Genomic DNA, 18,511 nt, shown 5'->3' with positions numbered 1-18,511 from the left:
TGCTCGGGGAATTTATTATTGCTGTGAAACATCGATGTGCTGGCTGAAAAGCAAAAACCAGCCTCCCTTCTCGCTCAGCTGCATCATGCCAATGGTTACCAGTATTATATGCATCCACCAATTTAACTGGTGCTCTACCTTCAAGACATCCTGTAAGACATATCTGTTAAATGAAGCTTATCCCTGAAGATGGTATATAGGGACCAATTCTAGTACAGGAATGAAAACTACAGGCCCTTAAACTTCAGAAGCTGAAAAAACACATTGAACTAGAGATGTGTTTGCCTCACTGCTTCTGTGGCAGTGCAGACCAGTGAAGTCACTTTGCAGCTCTAAAATCTCAGGATAGAGTAATTACAGAAGGACCAGTCTACGAGACACATAAGCCCCTGGAAGACTGAAAAACAAAGCCAAAGAAGTGCCAATTAAAAAAAAAGATAAATGGAGAGGTTCTACCAAATCTGCATTTACAGGAGAGTCATTCGGGCAGTTGGACCAGATGATCATTGTAGGTCCCTTCCAACTGAAATATTCTTTCCTAAAAATTTATTATGAAGCAGTTTAGGTATTTTGTTATGATAAATTAAAAAAAGAGTATTTTTATGGGGAGGGTAGAAGGAAGCTTACAGTTTCTTTTTAATCAGAGTAAAAAAGTTTTTCATTATACATAATGGAGTCCTGCCTGTAAATTACAAAATAAAAGTGGGACAAAATAGTCAAAATATTTTTAGTCTCAAAAGGCATTCTGTTAGAAAAAGAAATACAGAATGGTACTGGAACTATTTGTTGTACCTTATAAACATGTTAAACACAAACCAGTTGATGGCATATATATATATACATAGTAATGAAAACTGTACAAGTGCCATGGGTTACGGACAAACCCCACACTTGGAGAAGGAGCTGGGAATAACCGCAACTAAGCCATTGCTCTCAGTAATGATTACTACTACCACCTGACTGTCACTTAAATTGATACTGTTTATATCCCATAAATCCATTGCTCAAAGTGTCCATTTACCCAAATTTTAGTTGTTTTCAATGCAGCAACCATAGGCAGAAATTTAGAAAAAGCTAATTTGAAAGGGAAAAGAAAAAACAAGCAGCATAATGAAAAAGCAAATTAGTTTTGTGTTATTCCTAAATTGATTTAACATCATGTTTTTTAAAAAGTGTAAAAACCCTTAAGTACTTCAGAAGAATGCAGTTTATTTTAATACAAGGCACACCTTAAAAGTGAAATCAGACTGCAGAAGTACCATACTAACTCATCAACTGTTACATGCACTTAAAAGTTGTAAAGCGCAGTTCCAGCTAGCAAAAGGAAGGAAGAACATCCAACTGCTGCTCTCTCCTCAAACCCACTGTCTCCACCAACCAGACGTGAAAAGTTGTGTCACAGCTTACACAAGCAGTGCTGTAGTAAACCCTACATTTCTATGGGTCAAAAGTAGGAAAATTTTAGAAGGGATTAACTCCCGTTTTCAAATAATGAATCTAGTCAAATTTTGATGAGGTGTTTTATAGGAGGACCTCCACCAGCAACAGCCTCTAATAATCAACTTTTAGTTTCAACAATGGGTATTAAAGAAAGAGCTAACCATTTAAATGATCAGCTGCACATATAAAGATGAGAAAATGTCAGTTCATGATATGCAGAACAAACATTGCTTTTCCATTATGTTTTTAAAAGAATGTTAACAAGCACAGAGACAGATAGGCAATTAAAAAAGCATACATATTTATAAAAAAATAAATAAAAATTACCACAGAACTGAGGTCACTCTAATGGGAAAATAAAAAAAAGAACACATTAGAGAAATTAGAGTTAAATGTTAAAGAAAAAGGAGGCTAACTTTCAAACAAAATGCATTTCTGCATTTTTTTTGCACCATCTAAATAAGATAGCATTAGTAAGACAGAAACGTAAATAAAAATGGATGCAAAGATAGATGACAACTACGTTTCTAATAAGCTACAGCTAGTATGGTTACATGGTTTACTAGCTTTGCTTTAGAACCAATCCAAAGTAGAGCCTTAGGCACACAAATCACATATAAGATATGGTAGAACAAACTGACCCAAAAAAGAGTTAGTTTTTGAGCAAGTTTAAAGTTTGTCCTGAATTTAAATCCATGCAATGGGTTGTATATGAAATGGAAAAACAGTCCTTGTTATTTTACAGATGATTTGAAGTATCCACATACATAAGGTCTCAAAAATAATGTGGGAATGTGTTCTAGCAAAGCTACAATACTGCAGCTTATAACAACATTTGGCATAACATAATCAGGAAAAACTCTTCTTTGAATATCCATCATTCCAAAAACCCAACTTTAATTGCAAACTTTGTTTTCTTAAGTGTGTGCATATTTGTCTTCCTATGCATGTTTGCAGGAACAGAACCTTTTACAGTGCCTTTTCCAAGGCACGCCAAAGTCAGTGAGGGACTTTCTATAGACTGGGGCAGGTAATTCAATCTCAGGGTTGTAGCAGGTTAGGGCGACAGGGCATGCGTTCTGTGCACGAATTTCAGTGATCAATTTGATTTGGATGCTACTGCAATATGAGCAACAAGCAAGAAAATTAAGGTTCAGCATCATTCTTTGCCTTAGAAAAAAATTAAATTATGGATTAAAATTTTAGTAGAAAATAATTTTAATGACAGACTTTATGAATAGGTAACATCACATCTGTAATATTAATGGCAACAGTTTAACTGGTTAGTCAACCTTTAATACCTTTACTTAACTAATAACTGACACATACCAATTTTTTTTCTTCCCTGCTCCCAAGGGTAACAAGACTTCCTTAATATTCAGGATGAAGGTCTTGGTGCTTTGACAGCGGCATAGTATCACATACAACATCTAACCAAAGACTTATTTCTATGTTTTTAAATTTTATCTTCTGAGGTCACAACACATAGCAGCACTTTATATACTTTCAGAAATATGAATGGTACTATATCAGTTTGCTAAGCAAATGAAAATTGCTCAGTTAATATCATCTAAAATCTTAAAGGAATTTTTTTCAGTCAATCATATGGATAACTGTGGAAATGGGAGTCGCATAAACTCCTAAACAGGAAGAACAAAAGGCATCAAAGCAGCCTTTTAAAACCTTCACAGGGAGGAAAAAAACAAACACAAAACCCCACAAATACCAGCTCAGACACCAAAGCTTCTCATAGATCTTTATCATGAAGAATTGGTGGTTGGCTGAGGAACGGAGTTTATGAAGTCCCTTATCAAGGCCAACCAGTAAAACAATTTTATAAGAAAAGAATACTTCTGACCTATGTCAGAAGTTTGCCCAGAATTTACCTTAAAGAGGTTTTTATTTCCATGCAGTATGAAGTGTTTCAGAAAAACCCAAAACACAAAGTATAGAGAGATGGCAACATTTAATTTAAGGTATCTGTTCCTCTTTCCCCTAACAGATATTTTTTATCTGAAACAATAATATAATCCACACAAAAAATGGAGGTTTGTTTTGTTCCCAGAGGAATTACCCAGTTTCTTAGGATTATTTTTGTTCTTAGATCATAGCAGAAGACATTTCCAGACATTCCCATTTACAGATAACACCAGTTCTATAAAGCACTCGACTATGTGCTTATGTTCTGACCCTACTCAGGTATCTCACATGTGGTCAACCTAAGGACTGAAGCCTGTGGCCAAGATAGATGTACCAAGATATTTTTAGGGAATTGTTTTTCTCTTTTCCTCTGTACTACGATATTTAAATCAGTTATGACCTATGCCTTGCTTTATCCTCCCTCTAAATAAATTATACCCTATATATTAAATGTCTCCTAATTGACATGTTGTTCATTCACAGCAGAGGGAAAATCTTTATGGAAAATTTCCTGCACAACTCTAAACGAGACAGATCTTTCCACCTGGAATACTCATTTGTAGAGCAGAAATTCTTAGCTGTTATTTCTGTTTTCTCTATTGACACTCTCAGGAACGGAAACAAATATACCTTTCGCACCCCTATAGCCATTATCTTGCATGATGAATCCCAGGTGCGACTATGATGGAGATAAATTTAGAAAAATACATTTGAAGGCTCTCTGCTTTCTACATGCAAATTCATAGCACATATCTGCTTATTTAAGAAAAAAGAGGAGAGCAAAATATTTTCTACTTCGGTTAACCCAAGTTATTCTTCAAATTGCCAAGATTCCATACATTTTCTTCTCTCGCTGACCTTAGTGTTTTTTCTCCCACATACTGTTCACTGGAACATAAAACACCTACAATTTCACTCTATCTTTTAAACTATTTCAAGCAAACCGTTTAAGAATATTAATGAAAGTTTTCAGTTAAATGACTAGCAGTGTAATAGCTGGTCATATTTCAGGGATTATGGAAAAAGTTTAACACTCATAATGGAAGCTCTCAAAGTACTTTGCAAGTATCAGTCTGAACTTCATACAAACAATGCAGAATATGATACTCACAAAATTAAGATACTTCCCCAGTATCACAAAACAGTTAAGTGATAATGATGGAAACAAGTGTCCCAACTTCCTATGTAATGAGATATTGTGGAAGTTTATACCCTACAACAGATGAATGTAATACATATATTCACAGGGAATGCTCTATGTAATTTGTAAGAGTTTCCACTATCTGTGACACCTTCAGTTAAAATTCTTCCCATAAATAGCCAAAGACAGATGCCTAAGTATGTCCAAATAAATATACAGGGCATATATAAGGTCATTAGTTTTGAAGCACTGTGTATACCTGCCACAAACCTAAAGATTAAATTATTGAACAGGGGGTCGTGTTTACCTTGGGGAAATTTCCCCAAGGTAAACATGACCCCTCTGATCAATAATTTAAATTTCCCAATCTGGTAAATTATTATCCATTTTGTGGACAATTAATCTCCCTTACAGTAAGCACTCTATCAACCTAAATATACAAGCAATAACTGGAAACATTTGAGTTCATGGGAAAGCAGAAAATATGCAAAATTGCTGGTCAATTGCATTAAGGTCCTCACATGTCTGCCTTAGTTACCAGCTCTTTCCCCCTTCATCAAAAGAATACCTATTTTTACACGAAATTATATAAACCCCCACCTATTTTGTTCCCTTTAGAACTGATCATTTTTCTCACAAACATGTGTGCATAAGAAGCTCTTTGAATTTAATCTAACAGCTTAATGTGAAGTAATAAGCCCAGCACACCAAACCAGACCCAAATACACACAGCTTTCACTTACCTCAGCATTGTAGAATTTGGTTTTCACATCTAGTGGCTTAAGAACCTGAATGAAATGGAAAAAGGTAGATTGACAATTGGTTTCTGAGATGACTTTACCATAGAGGCGTAAGTTAAACTTCACTTATTTGTTAGTAAGTGCTAGGATCTTTACTAAAGTGTTACTTTACATTTTCATCTTACACGGAACAGGTGCATAATGGAATCTATGATACAGTCAAATCAGCTAAAGCCTCACAATTCAGAGTATATACTTGCTGCTTCTTATTTGCACACTTGATTGCTTTGCTATGAAGCAGTTTTCTCAGACTGAAAACAAACACTTCTCCACTTAAGCACTGTCCTCTCACAAAACCAGACAAATCCAGTGCACTAAGTAGATCCATGTCTTTAAGGTAACGTTACATCCATCTTGTATCCTGAAGTCGTCTGCGCTTGCTTTTGAGAATGAGTAACCACCATGTAATATTTACAAGTCCTTCAGTGTTCTGCAGAAAACAAAAGTTGCTAAGGGCTTCTCTAAAAAAATGAAATAGAGAACTACTCATGTGACTAGAGCTTAAGCAACGAACCATTACTAGGCTTCACTTCCTTCTTGAAAATGCAACTGTTACAACAAGTAAAAAGCCAACAAGTAAAAAGCCAAAATCATTTTAATTGCATGATATTAAATCAGCAAAAGAAAACATTTTGATGATACAAAAGGTGATAATAAAGTGTTGGTTCTTAAGTGCTTGAGTTTCATGCATAAAGCCACTACAGTTTACACATTCAAACCTGAAATGGATATACCTCCATGTAACTGAAAGAAATAATCTATTACACTTGTAATGAAACTAATTTAACTTATCTTGCTGAAGACATTTAGTTACCTTTACACAGGGAAATTTTTCTTTTGTTTACATGAGTGTACTGCATCCTGAGACACATCTAAAGTTCCAAGTTGTGAATAAATATTTTAGCCCTGAAGAATTAAAGGTTAAAAAGTAATCTGCACAGAGATTTTTGCATTATAACAGGCATAATGTTCAAATCTCTCAAGTAATCATAACTATCTCTCTTTAGTCAGAAAAGTCAAAATTTTAATTTAGGTGTTTGTTGGTTGAGTGGTTTTTTTCCACCAAATACTTTGCTTCAGTGAGCTTCCTATTAATTCCCCTAAACGCTGATGTTTTCTCACTTGCTGATAAACAAAGTCTTTCCAACCATTCCAGTAAATTTCATTGTAAAAAAATACTACATGTAAAACCAACTGTAACACTAGTTCAACTTAAAAGATCCTAGAAAACATAACTGAAAAAGTTGAGAATAAGTCAAAGAGAAAATGTTGTTTTTTTTTTTTGTGATAGAATAGCTGGTGGCACCTCGATCACTAGCAGCTATCAATTCCTTCTGTAGAGACATTGCTCAGTTTTCTGTAACATTTCTTTTTTTGTTCTCAGATTTTCTAGGTGGTGTCTCCATGTCAAATTTAAAAAATAACAACCAAAATTACTCAGTGAAGTGTTTTTCTCACAATGAATCAGAGAGTATTTATAGAGTAGTGTTAAAGTGTATATATACTTTTTGAACAGATTTTATGCCTCCTCCTTTGAAGGAAGAGCTTCAAATTTGACCGACAGCTGGTGTTAGCTTTAAGGTTGCCTGTGTTGGATCCAGTTAAAAAGTACAGAAATTACAATATGCATGTAAACCCCTGAAAAACATGCACAAGTAAGTTTCCATATCAAATTGACAGCTTGAACAAGGCAAGAAGAAGGGTAGGCAAGGGAGAGAAGATGAGAACTGGAAGCCTGCAGGTGTGTTCATTAGTGATCAGAGAAAGCCTAGCAGGAACAGAGGGACAGAATACTGAACTCCTGGGGAACAAAGAATGGAGAACCTGAAAGCAAACCAATTTCACAAGGAGAGCAAGATAAAACACACAACAATGAAAATCAGCTTCAATAAAGGTGAAGAAACACTGAACCCAGAACTCTGGGTTCAGAGGAGAGTATAACATGAAAACTGATAGGGGGTGATTTCCCAGGGATTACTTGGAATCAGCTTTGGCTAATCAATATCTGCTGTTTCAAGGCCCACAAGTACTAACAGCACTCAGGTGTTCTTTATCTGTAGTGCATGGCAATTTAGCCTTCTAAAGACTGAAACGCTTTTTTTCTTAAGTATCTAGGTAGAATACTTGGAAAGAGCAAAATAAAATCACTTGCAACTTGGAAAAGATAAAGGTGTCCTGTACTGCCAATCACTGCGTTTAAAAATGTATTCAGTAAAGTATGTCACCTAATCCTCCATTCTAGGGGAGAGAGCCCACAATTACCCAAGTATCAGCATATTTCTCTAAAAAATAAACATCCATTAAATACCCAGCTAAAATAGACCCTTTCCTGCCAGAACCAGTCCACAGATAACAACAATTTCCTGCTTTCCTCAGTTACTCTAATCTTAAGCCTTGAAATTTGTGTGGTGGAACAAAAGGTTTCAACTCTATCGATTACTTCTGTGGGAATTAGATACAACACATTAGATTGCTTTGCTTAGATTGCTTTACAAAACAACCAACTAAGTTCCAAAAGGTTATACACACTAAAAGAAAAATCAGAATTTTACAATCTAAACTCAAAGGTTAGATGTGTCAAAATCAGAATGAACAATACTTGTTCTGTTTAAAAATAATCACAAAGCTGGCTGCTATAAAAAGGTTTTTTTTAAAGGGTAGTTTTTTCTTTCTCAATAAATGCATAAAAGTTATAAGATGTAATACTTAGTATTTCTGAAATGTTTAACTGCATGGTAATTCGAAACCATCAGTTCATGTGAAATTTGAAGGGATGGTTTTTATCGATTCACTTTAAAAGTCAAACAGATTTTTAGTACGTAAAAGTGCTTTTGAAGCATCAAATGTTTTAATTGGATTTTCCAGATTCACCCACTTAATAAAAATAGAGTAGAATACTTCATGCAATACCTGAAATTTGAAGAACTTTCTGAAGTACATCTTCTCTCCTGTTTGTGTAGTGTAACTTACTGCACAAACTAAGCTGAAAGAAAAAAAAATTTTTTAAAAAGATTTTGAGTAACTTTAAATTTTGTACCTATATCAAAGCAGCAAAAGAATAGCATGAATGTGCTGCACTTTCATTTAAGCTCATTTAATCACAGAAAAATTTAAAATCTTACATGTGTGTTCCTATCTCTTTTACTTCATGATGGATCACATCATCAATGCAACAGTCAGGTTTAAGTTCTGCCACTGCAGCACTAGAAGCTGAAAGGTTCAAGCGCTGAGAACTTGTCTGAAGATCAGCCTGGGGACAGAGAAACAAAGCATTGGTTAGAAATGCAGCTGCTTAAAGCAGTCTAAAGAAAAATAACTTATAAGGTACTAGATTTCACTGAGCATTTTGCACCCTCTATGCTTTTATACATATGATTAAGACATGATAAGATGATGAGATACTTGTCAAAGCTAAAGATAAGTTCCAAGATACACATAAACTGTCCAACCCCTTAACAGGCAGCTTATAAAAATCTCTATTTACTTTTTACATTGAGTTTCATAATGACTTCTGGAATTTCTATTCTCAACGTATCATTTTTTCAGCAGAAAATGCAAATACCTGATGTACTAGAAAAGAACTAATTTGAAGTATCAGAAAAAGACAAGTCAATGCATGCTTCACAGATACTTGCTTTGAAGACCTCACTGAAAATGCAAGTAAGAAAACTCCAGTTTTTTAGCTGTGGAAGTTTTGCTACACCAATTCTCCAGAGCAGCTTTATAACATGTCCATTTTTTTGATACATTCCTAGTTTTTATTTTTAAAATATTTCTATCATAATTTCCATTTTTGTGTCTTATTATTTCGAATTTCCAGGTTTATTTTCTAGTTTGGAAAAAGTGACAGGTATTTCCTAAAGTCTGTATGTTAGCATTAAACATACAAGATTTTGTCAGAAATCATACCCAACATTTTATTTTTTTATAAATCCAGTAATTAGGTTTATCACCACATACCTTCACCAGTATGTCCTTGACAACTTGATTACTATCATTGTGTACGCTAATGTAACTGGAAAACGTCTCTCCCAGAAATATATTTCTGTGTTAAAAAAAAATTAAAATGTTTAGTAACAGTTATTTAAGAAAAAAAAAGGGTTTCAGCAAAACATTCGTAAATTTTAATTAAAATACATACACACAGGTTTGCCAGATCACATCCCACATGTACATTGGCATTTTTAAACCCATACTACTAAACATCATCCCTCTAAGACAAACAATTTCAAAAAAGAAAAAGTCACATTTTTTTCTAGATAGAAATCTAAGACTAATAAGAAGATGGCTTACAGCACCCATAAAAATCACTGTAATAAACTCTGTTAGCATAAGATGTGGTGTATAGTGGTGCATTACATTAGAAATTCACCCACAGCTGCAAATTTCTTTGAACTGTCAATCCTTATCACATTTAGAGTCAGGCTGCAGACAATGAACACGAGGCAGCAGAAATTTATGTATTATGCCACACTATAAATCAAGCCACAGATTGTTATCAATGAGATGTTCAATCATTATAAAAATGTTCAATATAATAATGTTCAAAAAGAAAGAAAAGTAACAAACACATTATCATTATGTGATGATGAAATTCAACAAGGGCAGGTGTAGGGTGCTGCACCTGGGGAGGAATAACCCCATGCACCAGTACACTGCTGGAGAGCAGCTCTGCGGAAAAAAGACCTGTGAGTTCTGGTGGACAACAGGATGGCCATGAGCCAGCAATGTGGCCTTGTGGCCAAGAAGGCCAATGGCATCCTGGGGTGCATCAAGAAGAGTGTGGCCAGCAGGTCAAGGGAGGTTATCCTGCCCCTCTGTTCTGCCCTGGTGAGGCTGCAGTTGGAGTACTGTGTCCAGTTCTGGGCTCCCCAGTTCAAGGACAGGCAACTGCTGGAGAGGGTACAGCAAAGGACTACAAAGATTAATAGGGGCCTGGAGCATCTTTCTTATGAGGAAAGGCTGAGGGACTTGGGTCTGTTTAGTCTAGAGAAGAGAAGACTGAGGGGGGACCTGATCAACACCTACAAATACTTAAAGGGTAGGTGTCAAGAGGAAGGGGCCAGTCTTTTTTCAGTGGTGCCCTGGGATAGGACAAGAGGTAACGGGCACAAACTTGAACATAAGAAGTTCCATCTAAACATGAGGAGGAACTTCTTTACTTTGAGGGTGGCAGAGCACTGGAACAGGCTGCCCAGGGAGGTGGTGGAGTCACCTTCTCTGGAAGCAGTCAAAACGCGCCTTGGACACGTTCCTGTGTGACCTGCTCTAGGTGGACCTGCTTTGGCAGGGGGGTTGGACTAGATGATCTCCAGGGGTCCCTTCCAACCCCATATCATTCTGTGATTCTGTGAATAAATGAATCCTAAACCTTACATGTTAGTTACAATAATTCATTCTTACCCAAAATTTTGAGGCAAAGTCAGCATTTCTCCTAGCATCAGAGCTTCTGCTCCCTTTACAGTAGAAGGATCATCTTTCATGAGCTGATTAAATAGATTACCTGTAGAAATATCAAATTGCTAGTATCTAAATATCTGTTAAGTCTAAAGCTTTGTCTACACTCAAGTTATGACAATCACTTATTTAGATACACATTATTTTAGACATACTGATTTTATATCCAACTTGTTTAGGGTTGAAATACATATCTATAGGCCTACCTACAAATTCTAACTTACTTCCAGGCACTTGCGTTCAATAAATCATTCAGTATACATACTGACGGGTGCAATCCCAAAGACATTGCTCAAATTAACACTGAAGGGAAATTCTGCCTGAGTAGAACCATCAACCCCACTTACTTTCTTCCCCTGCTTCCTTTGCATTTCCACACAATCCTCTTTTCTTGAATCTTTCCTTTGCCTCTTTCTTATACTTGACTTCTAGACTGCAACTATTACTGGAGAACAACCCAGGGATTTCCAATTTATGACTGTACACCAAGCATAACACAATTCAAAAGCAGTGATTCTTGCAAAATAATTTTTCATAGAACATTCATGTGTTGGTTCTAGTTACCAGGGCATTTTCTCCAGATAAAAAAGATAGTGAAGACAAACTCGCTACAATTACACATTTCTCTCTCATAACTGCCTTCCATCTTGTGTGCTAATTGCTCAGATTTTGAGGTCACATGTTTGCAATACCATCACCAAGCTTTCAAAGCTGTAGGTCAAGAGTTATAGAGTGCACCTTGGTATCTTCCTATAGCCATAACATAACAAAATATATTGCTGTTTCAGATTATCATCTATGGGAGGTCGTAAGACTCCTCTGACACCTAAGTCTCAGATGCTTGCATTGCTTAAACCTAATAATATGCAATACATACATAATAATCAATCAGTAGAAAAGACATACCTGGCAAATCTCTTTCTTCACAAGTCACCGGAATATTAGTGAATAAAGTAGGTTTGGTTAACCTCATCACTGCAAAAATCAGAAAATAAATTATAGGTATATGAAACAAGGTTTATTTCTTGTAAGTGTAATTTTGTCTTGCTCTCCTTCCAGCAAAAAACCCCACAACCAGCAAATCTTAGCCTGAAAAAGGGTAACACCTTTTTCAATCACCTGGCATTTTTCAACATAACAAATTCCCTGCTACTCTGATATCCACAAGCACTGGTGATGCCATTGCTCCTTCTCGCTTTATTCCCCTGGTGCGCTAACATCTACTGCTTTCAATCTTATGCACTAATGGTCTTGTACCTGTTACAGCTAAGTGCTTTCTGCACTTCAGGAGAAATGCACCAGTTTCATTTTTTGTGGCCTCTTCTAGGCTATGCACCTGTTCTATGATTCTGGGACATGATGACTAGTACAGACCCTTTCAAACTCTAGGCTATAAAGCATCACATTTACATCCTAATCTCCCAAATACATGCAAGATAGAGTTACAACTCTAAAAGACTACATAATTTATACAACCACTTTTTCTTTTAGACACAAACTTTAAACTCAAACCAGCCAAACAATCACAAAAACCTCAGGAACGCACAAGAAAATATCATATCAATTCTGACAAAATCAAAATCATTAAGATCTTGCTACAAAGAACCTCTACTTAAAAAAAACAATATTTTCAAAGGCTTTTTTAACTCTGAATACTGAAAACTACATTATTTTTATTTGTATTACAGATTTAAGATTTCACATCTTAAAATTAATTCCTCCCTATTCATATAAACCAATAGCCCTAATCTTGCATATAGGATCTCATGAGAACAATCACAAGGTTAAAATGCTAAACTTTGTTCCGTAAGTGTTGATCTGAATATGTAAAAATAATTGATTTGTTTTTCTTTGAAATTTAACAAACATAAAACTATACAATTTCTGAAAACTAAAAAATAAAATAAAAGGATTTTTCTTGACTGCAACAAGTTAATCAACATCCTTGCACTGACACATGTATTGTGCTTTTATCTTTATTGTACTTCTGTACATCTTATATGTCTGGTCAGCATTCACTGTTTCCAGTTGTGTAAAATATTCAATTATTTCAACATATTTTTGGGTGTAGTGGTTGTATTGGTTCACAAGAACTACACTACCATACAGCAGACCTATGAAAGATAGCATCGACATAAACAAATCTCAGTTTTCACATAATAAAGGTAATACCTTCCCTTGTTATTGTGAAAAGTTGAAAAACACGATCTCTGAAGGTTAAAACCACAAGGTAAATAAAAATCCCCAAAAGATACAAACCGAGTAAATGGTGAACCAGATTCAACATTGAAAATGAAAAAGATATACACTGAATTATACAGTGCGTATGAATCAAGCATTTCTGGAAAAATAAAAAATGAAAGTTTGGATTTCAGCTTGCACATTGGTGCTACCCAAGACTAATAATTCTGTGCAGAAACCAAATGTGGTGTTCATTTTTTATTACATGACAGTTATCAAGTTGAAGTGTCCACAGCTAGCTCTGCGTGTATCATTATTCATGTACAAGCTAACCCAAAGCAGCAGAAAGCTGACAGCTACCACTGAACAATGACACCAATCTCTCCTGTTTAGTAAAATGTTTGTTTAGCTCCTTTGCCGGTATATCAAATAAATATGTGTACATTTGTGTATGTATTTGTACAAATAAAAACTGTACTATTGGTGGTTACTTAATTTTATTCAAATCTACAGTAAGCCCAAGTACTATAAACTAGTACTTGCTGACTGTTTCTAAAGGAACAGTTACAGATCAACTTTAGTCATCTTTAAGACAATAAATAAATAGATCACGGAGTTAAGTCAAAACACAAAGAAATTAATATATGTAGGCTACCATATTTAATAGGACTACTAAATCAGTATTAGAAATTATTGTATCTTTGCATGATGACCTCATGTCTTTTAAAATCCTAGACACAAAATACAACATTAAATAAAACTCAAATCACTCTGCATTCTACTCCATTATTTCTTTAAAAATGTTGATGCACAAAGAAGCTTTGTTACTATTGGTGTTAAGCTCAGAAAAGTTATTTCCATGAAATAACTTTGTTATATAAGCTTTAAAACTAATAATGATCCTCAGTTACTCTAGACAGCGTTTTACATTAATTTTGCTAGGTGGTAACATTAAATATCACAAACACCCCAAATACCAATATAAGACCCCCTTAACAATCACTGTTTAAGAAATACATGTCAATGATCCAAACTGAGCAGTATCCTTAATTTTAAACTACAAAAAGATTGTAATGCCTATAACAAGGTATAATTATTCCAACATAAGGATGTCACCAAAAGAAAAATATAAGTAAAAATCCAAGGGGGTTTTATTCAGTTTTTAGGAAGAGATTTCCATTATGCTTATGTGCACTTTTCATTTGACCGGTGTTAATTATAATCTAAAAAAAAATCTACAAATACCATTCACTTATTTTCTCCCTCTTCCAGATGCCACAGACCTTTACTTCCAGCTACAGTGAAATTACGTGGAGTTAGCAGGGGTGCCTAAGAGAATTACATACCCTTGCAGTCACATCAATTTGAGTTTTAACTGCTCTACTGATTTTCCAAACATTGAATTGAGCAGAGACGGCATGACCTTGAAACACTTTATTTTCAGGCGACAAAAAGTCACGCTAAACTCAGCCTTTTATCACCCCAAAACGCATTCAAATCCTCAGAGACTTTTACCTTCCATAATGACAACAAACAGAGGTTTACAGATAAAAGTTCAACTTCTTAATTTACTGACCTGTAGCTGGAAGTTAGTGCTTTTTTGTTCCCCAATATAATTAGAGACAAAAGACCAGAAACACCAGGGAAAAAAATAATCTTATTACCCCATTCATATTCATTATGTTGTTCATTATTTTTCAGCATGCAACTTCTACTGAAGCTTTGATTAGTATTTCGTGGAAAATACAGATAACATCACTAAGACAGAGTATACATGCAATAGAAAGTAAGTTTGTATTCCACTTGAGGACTACACCTTCATTAAAAAAACCTCACACACTACTTTCAGGAAATAGTAAGATCTCAAATGTCTGTGTCAAAAATCATTACAGATCCTTACAGCAATTGTAACAACTCACTTTGAAATTAGGAGAAGGGAGAATATTTGTAAGAGGCACAGTGAGGATGTACTTAGCTTGATTAAAAGCATAAAGTTTATTATCTGACACAGCTTGCCATAATAGTCTGGAATTTTATTTTTTTTTCCCTTTAGACCACCAAAGTGGAGAAAAGCTACATAATGCAGTACTAAGCCAAACAGAAACTTACTAATCTTAATAAAAGTATTCATAAGTCTCCTGGCAAAAGGAAGTTAAATAAATATATTATTACAGTTAAAAAAAACTGTAGCAAAGTAATATTAAGTGGTTTTCTGCTTGATAATTCATCAGTTGTTGTAAAGTTTGTATATTCTAAGCTGCTTAAAAACTCCAGTACTTCAGACAGCAATTTTATTATGAAACTCTATCTTACAACTATAAACTAAATATAGTTCCAAACTTATGTACAAGCAAATTCATTTTATCAGTAAGACTTAGCTTTTCCCTCAGAATATTTCTCACATATTCACAGTATAATATATCACAGAAAATCCATATCTGTCCCACAGATCTTTGGATAGTAGCATTGCAAGATGGCAGCTCATTCTGCTTGATGAGTCTATTCAGTTTTATCCAGATGTCCTCCAAATTCTGATTATTACAAATAGACTGTTCAATTGTCCACTTTGCTCTATAAAATGCATGCAGTTTTAGTCTTTCCAAATTGTTTTGCAGTTCTTGAGATAAAGGAAGAATTTTTTCTTTAAGCTTAGGGCTAGGGAGAGACACACTCCAAGATCTTTTCAATTTTTGTTTTCCATTAGATGGTAGTTCTCCTTGATTCTCCAAGTTAATTGGTCTGTGAACAGTCTGTGTTTGGATTAAAGTCTGTCCATGTTTCACATTAGACTGGAACTCAAGGAGATTTTTTGTGCAGTCATAATCAGGAGATCCTGTACCATATTCTGAAGGTGTAGAAAGCTGTTTCAACTCTTCTGCTTCCTCACAAGAAATAACAGGTGGCTGCTTTTTTGGTTTGAGGGGAAGTCGGTATAAATCATTTGGAAACCAGGGTGTAAATCTTGGTAACTGACGAATGGGAAACTCCTTCACTGCCGCTTCTGCAAATTTCTGCAGTTTTATTAGATCTCTCTGATGTGGTCGATAATGCAAGACCACTTCCATGCTTGTTACAGTAGGAATCCAGTTATTCTTAAGAAAAGGAACAGTCTCTTGATTAGGATTCTCAAATCTAGACTGAAAGATCTTATTTACATGAATTTCCTTGCCCCGTGCTGCAAAGATCAGTGGAAAACAGGACCTAAAGCAGAAGTATTATAAAAAAATAAGATACTACCATATTAAGGAAAACATTGCCAGGATTTTTTCAAAAAAAGCAACATGTAGTAAAAATAAGCGAGATATATATCAGAACATTCTACCTTACCCAGGCTGAACATTAGCGACTGTATTCCATCATTACCCACATAACTTTAGTACGCTGAACATTATCCATATGCACACAGTTTACTCAACACTGTCCTTCCCAAAAATGTTCACTCTTACTATCACCATCTCATATCTGCCATCCATCTGTTATTATTCTTGCTATATTGTTGTGATGCATATTAAAAGACATACAATTATTACTGCCTATTTTCTCAAATTTACCAGACAAACCTATTTTTTAAAAAGTGTTTTCCTCCTACACTTCAACATTTTGTGCCAGGGCATATAGATCAACTAGGAAACATGTGTGGTACAAACATCCTTCCTGAAACAGTACTGACCAATATTGCAGTTTTTGAAGTCACAGGTTGAAAGGGAAGTGCTATTGGCAAATTAAAGCTGTCTGCTTCCATTTCATGTAAGAACTACATGTTTAGTTTTAGTCTCAGAGCTTCTGAGCAATACATGCAGCCAACCTTTTAGTCCCTAACTAAAAGATATGGTAATTCCTTAATTTATTAGACTTTTAGAATAACTAAAAGACCAAATTAAATCCTTAAAAACTTTATACTTACATATATTATTGCTTTCTTTCACACAAATATTAGATTAAATCTGTGCGCAGAGAACTACAAACACTACTGCAAAACACAACATGCACTCTCCTGCTCTCCTGTTTTTGCCCCTAACAAGCTTGCAATCACTTCAGGTTCCCTGCCAGAGACTAGCGATATACAATGATATTAAAATCAATAAACTCTAGGATTGCATATTCATTACACAGTCAAGATTTTGTTTAAAATAGTCACAATACAAAGAAACCCTGATACCTTTCTCACTTCTTTTGCAAAATCTACAGCCTGGGCACTGCACCAAATTCAATAGAAGCCCAAGGAATATATTGGTTTCTTACAAAAGCAAAATGATCCATCATAAAACTTTTTGCTTTGAATTAATTACTATCAAAATTACTATCAAAATGCATTTGTAATGTCAGCTAATGATGTTTCATGTTCTCAGGTTTTTGGCTTTATTTTATGTGTGTGTGTGTACATGAAAAAGGGCTTCTTGATCTTTGAATTATGGTTAACAGATTTTACCATGACATACAGACACCATTAAAAACTCTCACAGAGTTGTAAAAATACTAAATGAGCTCGTAATCATCTACACACCTGCACTACTTTATCCATCTGAGCAGTCTCACTGATTTACAATACTTGCAGAATTAAGATTTTTAACCAACTATTTATTACTCCTACTTACCTAGCAACATTTATTTCATAAACAAACACCGTTAGAAAAAAAGAAAGTAAATATTCTATTCAGTCTGCTGACTGAAATAAGGTGAATGTCGACTGAGGCTTTTCAGTGTTTCAGTTGCTGACTTACTGTTACCCAACTGCCAGCAGAAATGATCAAATTTCCTTACAGGGCCCTCTTGACTTCTGTATTAATTCTGCAGGGTATGCATGAGTCATACACGTTTTTATTTTCGTTATTTGTGACTCCTGAGTCAAGGATGTAAGCCCAGTAGCTGTGCATTAAACGCGAAATTAAATGGGCAAAAACCATTAAAAGGGGGGCGGAGGGGAGAAACACCAACCAAGCAAACGAGGCAGCATGGAACTGGAAAGGACATTTTTAAAACTGGTTCTCTTATAAGCGATATACATATCACTTATATAAGTATATATCACTATATAAGCGATGAAAGCCTTATGCAAAGCGCAGATACATGCAGCCGCCGCGATGGCCCCACAGCCCTGCGCTGGGCCCTCTGTCACTTACAGGCCCCCGTTTCCCGGCCGCCCCCGCCCCGCCGCTCCGGACGGGCCGCTCCCGGCTCCCCCTCCTTCTGAAGCGAGGGAAAGAAAACGGCCTCCCTTCCGGAGCGGACACGGCATTTCACCACCGGTTGGCCGCGCCGCCTCCCCCTCCCACCCCCCAGCCCGGGCCGGCCCGGCACCGCCGCGCCCCTCAGGGCTGGCCCCGGGGCAGGGAGCGGGGCGAGGGCAGGGCCGGCAGAGGCCGCGGCAGGAGCAGGCACCGTCGGGCAGTACTGTCAGTACCTTTCAGAGCCAGCAAGTGCTCCTGCTTGGGCTGGTTGACGTCCATGGCGCCGGCCTTCACCCCCGCGGCAGGGCAGGAGGGCCAAAACGCTGCCGGGCGGCAGAAGGGGCTCAGCTGGGAGAGAAGGGAGGAACCTGCGCGCCAGGCCCGGGCGCGGTAAATACCGCCGA

The 18,511-nt window shown here is 36.1% G+C and overlaps 2 protein-coding genes across 4 annotated transcripts in view; both read right to left on the bottom strand.

The window, feature by feature from the left end:
- The window catches only part of TRAPPC13 (trafficking protein particle complex subunit 13), a 28,382-nt gene extending 9,874 nt beyond the window's left edge, over positions 1–18,508 (bottom strand). For 2 of the 3 annotated variants that reach the window (XM_074165626.1, XM_074165625.1), the window contains exons 1-8: positions 18,341–18,386; positions 11,665–11,733; positions 10,705–10,804; positions 9,262–9,346; positions 8,424–8,551; positions 8,212–8,284; positions 5,245–5,289; positions 1,768–1,785 (exon numbers count right to left, since the gene is read on the bottom strand). In XM_074165626.1, the coding sequence (XP_074021727.1) occupies positions 1,768–1,785; positions 5,245–5,289; positions 8,212–8,284; positions 8,424–8,551; positions 9,262–9,346; positions 10,705–10,804; positions 11,665–11,733; positions 18,341–18,386 (564 nt within the window). Of the gene's footprint in view, positions 1–1,767; positions 1,786–5,244; positions 5,290–8,211; positions 8,285–8,423; positions 8,552–9,261; positions 9,347–10,704; positions 10,805–11,664; positions 11,734–18,340 lie in introns of all 3 variants that reach the window. The other variant, XM_074165627.1, reaches the window with a different exon arrangement.
- SHLD3 (shieldin complex subunit 3) lies at positions 15,255–16,020 on the bottom strand. The gene has a single exon (XM_074165629.1). It carries the CDS (start codon positions 16,002–16,004, stop codon positions 15,255–15,257), a length of 750 nt encoding a protein of 249 aa, XP_074021730.1. The 5' UTR covers positions 16,005–16,020.
- Positions 18,509–18,511: the final 3 nt, after the last annotated feature.

This window comes from Numenius arquata, chromosome Z, assembly GCF_964106895.1.
Source record: "Numenius arquata chromosome Z, bNumArq3.hap1.1, whole genome shotgun sequence".
Taxonomy (NCBI): domain Eukaryota; kingdom Metazoa; phylum Chordata; class Aves; order Charadriiformes; family Scolopacidae; genus Numenius; species Numenius arquata.
This window is presented reverse-complemented; position numbering and strand designations above follow the sequence as displayed.

Bases quoted from the DNA above. Each gene is read 5' to 3' on its own strand.
- SHLD3 (XM_074165629.1), bottom strand. From the start codon at position 16,004: ATGGAAGTGGTCTTGCATTATCGACCACATCAGAGAGATCTAATAAAA.